The 4,563-nt window shown below is 41.0% G+C and overlaps 1 protein-coding gene across 1 annotated transcript; it reads right to left on the reverse strand.

Moving 5' to 3' along the window:
- Positions 1 to 419: 419 nt before the first annotated feature.
- On the reverse strand, positions 420 to 3,937 carry hddc3 (HD domain containing 3). Its single transcript, XM_014127586.1, has 4 exons — positions 3,697 to 3,937; positions 2,962 to 3,017; positions 2,512 to 2,752; positions 420 to 1,504 (listed from the first exon to the last, which is right to left on the reverse strand). Exons 1-4 carry the CDS (start codon positions 3,806 to 3,808, stop codon positions 1,374 to 1,376), a joined length of 540 nt encoding a protein of 179 aa, XP_013983061.1. The 5' UTR covers positions 3,809 to 3,937; the 3' UTR covers positions 420 to 1,373.
- Positions 3,938 to 4,563: the final 626 nt, after the last annotated feature.

Here is a 4,563-nt window from a genome sequence, read left to right on the forward strand (position 1 = left end):
AACCCTACACCCCAACCTGAGCACTACATTCTGCCACCTCAGGTCTCATGGCCCTTCCACGTCTACGGGAGGACAGCTCCCGCTCAGCCCAGTCCAAGCTCTACTTTGTCCTAGAACCCCAATGGTGGAACCAGCTTCCACCTGAAGCTAGGACAGCAGAGTCCCTGCCCATCTTCAGAAAAAATCTAAAACCCTACCTCTTCAAATAGCATCTTAAATAATCCTACAGAAACCCCCCCTCCCCCCCCAAAAAAGCACTTTCATTAATTTACACTAGACTTTTCCCCCCCTTACTAGCTCTGACCTAGCTGATAGCTACTTTATCTATGAAAAATGTACTTACTGTGATATGTAGTTCTCCCACCTAGCTACAGTATCTTAAGACGAATGCAATAACTCACTCTGGATTAAAAAAAAAATTAAATGGTGTAATTTACATTTTTTATTGAGGGGGACAAACATTACATTTATTTTCACTACCCCATCTTTGATTGTCAGTATATTAATGATACAAAAGGCAACTGATGCAATGTAGGTGATAAAACAAATATCCGAATTCAGATGAATCCTGCAAACTATGATTTACAAAAGTAACTGTGCTGGAAATGTTTAACTTTGTGCTTTTCTAAGAACTAATTTCTGTGTTCTATTCATGTGATTTTCTAATAACTGTTTTCTATGTTCATGCAAGTGACTGACTGAATCCTCACCATCAGTAGCTACAATTTGGCAGTACGCCCAGACCTTTGTTTTGAGAACAAAATCTCTGTTTCAAGGTCTTGGCTTAGAGAGAAGCCTTGAGGTATTGGTCTGTCATGTTATGAACCAGTATTGGTCGATCACATGAATGAAACAAAACGGTAAGGATGAATTAATTATGCAAGTATAACTTGTCTGTGTATAGCCATATATAAGACAACAGTTGGGACTGCCCCAGCAGAGCTCCTGATTGACATGTGTACTATAGTGCATCGAGTTGGTTGGAACCTCTCAGGCGCGCTGATAATAAAGGATGATTCATTTAAGATTGACTTAGTGTCCCTGGTGGTCATTTCCATGACATGGTGGTGAATTTCCACAACATAACCTTTCATCTTTACAAAATTATGCATATCATTGCTTTATTCAATACAGCGAGAAAACTCAAGGTGACATTGATGGTTTGCCAGTTCTACAGACAATGTATGCACATTACTGTAGAATGAATAATAAATTACCCATAAAAATAAATCCTTATGAGAGCAAAGAGATTATTCGATGGAGAAGGCTCCTAATATGAATACAATACGCTCAAATTTTTTCAAATGAACTCTTTACAAAAGTGTGCATCGAGAGTTGTTCTGTTGTGCCACCGTGTCAGAAGTAGAGAGTTGTCAAAGCTCAACCCCCCTCTGCTTGAAGAGCTCCTCTAGGTGTCTCTCCAGTGCTGGGTTGGTCCCCCTCAGTCCTCTCACTACCTGGGCTGACCACACAAAGTACTCCTGAACACGCTCTGCCGACCAACCTGGCAACCACAACACAGATTTAAATATAAGATATGGGACGGGGGTAAAGAGGGACAGTCAGACAACCAGAGAAGGAAGCAAGTAAAGAGAAGCAACGAGCCAGAGAGAGAGTTAGAAAATAAATATCAGTTTCCCCAGTTCAGAGAAATTAGTCATTGAAGTTGTTAGGTTTATGTCCCACCCTGCATCCTGATTTACCAGCTTCCAACCACTAGATGGTGCTGCTCTTGCTATTATTATTTTTTTAAGAATCAGTCACTCACATTTGTGGCACAAATCCAATGCAAGTCAATGGTACCTATATTAGCATTTTCACACAGTAACAACATTGAGTTACATATACACACATAATACATACATATACACTTTTTTTGACACTTTAGGATTTGGACATGATGCGTGAAAATTCTAATAAAGATACCATCCCCATGCATTGGATGTGCCAAACATGCTAAAAAAGTTAGCATTTGAAATGGTGGATAACAAAACCAAAGCATGGATTGCTGTCATACCTTGTCCATCAACTGCTTAGTCATTTAAGTTAACTTCTGACAACATTTTCTATCCCGCAGTAGCGGCCATGATTTAGCAGCGGATGCATATAGCAGACAAGCTGACATGTCATGTCTCAAAATCAATATCCATCTTACCTCTATATTGTTTTACGTCCTGTGGATTCGGGAAGATAGATGACTAGTTCAACAGAAAAGTGAGCCTGTCAGGTAGTTAACTCCCACACAGCTTCTAGCCTAGTTAACACAATGCTGTGCAATTTTCCTTATTTTGACCACTTTTTCTCTCTGGCCTCCATTGACTTAGTCACACAAATTTTGGCCATCCTACAAGAGTAAAAACTCCATTAACCTTTGAATGGTGAAATGGGGTTTATATGTTAGTGAAATGGGGTTTGGACCATTGGTTCTCATAGGATAACCAACACAATTAACATATTTTACACAGAGGGTCCAAATATGCTTTTTTGATTGGACACCCTACAATCAATCACCTGTGGGTGTGCAGCGGTTCAGGTCCCTCAGGTTGTATAGTTTGTCAGCCAGTTTGACCAGTTTGGCCTGGTGGCTGGCGTGAGGTGCATGCTCCACCTGCTGACGTTTCCTCTCCTGCTTGGGTAGCGCCTTGTCATCTGTCACTTCCTGAACAATTCGAGCCACCGTTTGCCCAAAGATGGCCTGTAGCTCTCCTATGCTGGTGTCAGTGTCCTCCACTGTGTCATGGAGCAAAGCTGCCTGAGGACAGTTGGAAAACACAAATATCGGTCATGACCTTCCTGTTAACAAACTTGTAACACAAATGTTGAATGTTTTCATGAGCTTAACATTGCCCATTGACTTGTCTATACTTAATAATCTAATTTAAATATGTTTTAAAATATTGCCCTCCAGGAACAAGTATGCAAGAAAGTATTTTGAGTTTGTCTGATACATAAAACACTTACTTGCAAAACTTCAATGTCTGTGATCCCACCTTCATGGCTCAGGATCCTTGCCACGCCTGCAAAAACGGCAAATGTAACTGCAGATATCCATGCACTGAAGTCCGAGTAGTGAGAGTTATTTCTAAGGACCTCTCTCAATAATGGACTAGGGGCTAACGTTACTCCTTATTGTCCAAGGACCTTGCATGTTTAGAGGCCAATTGGCCCTTGCAGCCAAAACCGCCAAATACACCATCTAAACATGAATCAAATCTCAATTACAGTACATTTCTAGAAACAAACTTTTATATCAAAAATAATTTCCCAACTGCAAAACATACACTTACTGTACACCGTTTTAACAGGTTAACACATATGGAGCTGACAGCATCTTTCAGTGACAACAGATGCAGACAGCTAATTGGCACATGAACGCCTCTGTCTTCAGTAAACAAGCGCTGTACCACGGAGATAAGACTGTGTGGGAACACTTACCCTAAAAAGGTGTGTAGTAGTTTTACCTTTTGTGTTAAAAAAAAAAAAGTCTAGCTAATCTGAAATATATGTTCCAAAACCGTACCGCAAAATATGTGTTTTAACGTTCAGAAGAAGCGTCGGGGCTCGTAACAAAACTTCCCCGGTCAGAAGATACTAGCTATCATCAATAGGCGCTAATGGTAGCTTGTTAGGTCCTTAAGGCTTTCATAGACGCTAACTAGCTAGCATCTGTTAAGATTGTTTTTATAACAACTGTACCTATTGGGTGGTTGATATATGGTGTTTGTTCCGCGTCTTTACGTCGTTGATAGCGGTGCTTTTCAGCAGCGAAGTTGACAGTCTCCAACAGAATGACCGATTCTGAACTCATGCTGTAAAAGTAGTTACTAACACACTACAAACGGCACATAATTACTAACGTTCGGTCGCAGATCGCACCGGTCATTTGTGCGTCAGTGCCTTCTCTTTAAATGTCCGTAGTCAGACAAGGTCTCGCAACATTTCATCCGCTTCTACAGAAGCAAGGGTAACATAATGCATTGGGATAAAATGTGTGGATCCTTGCGAAACAATATAAATACGAATGAGCCTTACCTTTATATTTTTTAAACAATAAAAAATGTATAGCAGTATTCCTTTCTAGGGAGTTTTTCCTAGACACCGTGCTTCTACACCTGCATTGCTTGCTGTTTGGGGTTTTAGGCTGGGTTTCTGTACAACACTTTGAGATATCAGCTGATGTAAGAAGAGCTTTATAAATACATTTGATTTGATTCATAATAGAGCGTAAATCAATACTTAGTCCTAATGTCCATGTGTTCATTAGAGACAAGAACGTTTTTGCATAAAGTCCCCATTATGAACAGGGGTATGTTTGAATGTCATGATCAGGAGCTGGATTTGTCTAGGAAGCAGAGACTTGTGGACATGTGGATGAACGGGTAGGCTACCCCAAGTAGTACGTACCAGGCCTGGACCGGGGGAAAGCTTCCCCACTGCCCCGCCCACCACCTCCACTGTGCGACCCTGATCAGAGAGGTAGAGCACTGGCGAACAAGGGACTGTCAGGAGAGAAGGAACTTTATCTGCTGCGTAAAATGATTTGGTAAGTCATCATGTGAAATC

Source organism: Salmo salar, chromosome ssa11 (genome assembly GCF_905237065.1).
Source record: "Salmo salar chromosome ssa11, Ssal_v3.1, whole genome shotgun sequence".
Taxonomy (NCBI): Eukaryota; Metazoa; Chordata; class Actinopteri; order Salmoniformes; family Salmonidae; genus Salmo; species Salmo salar.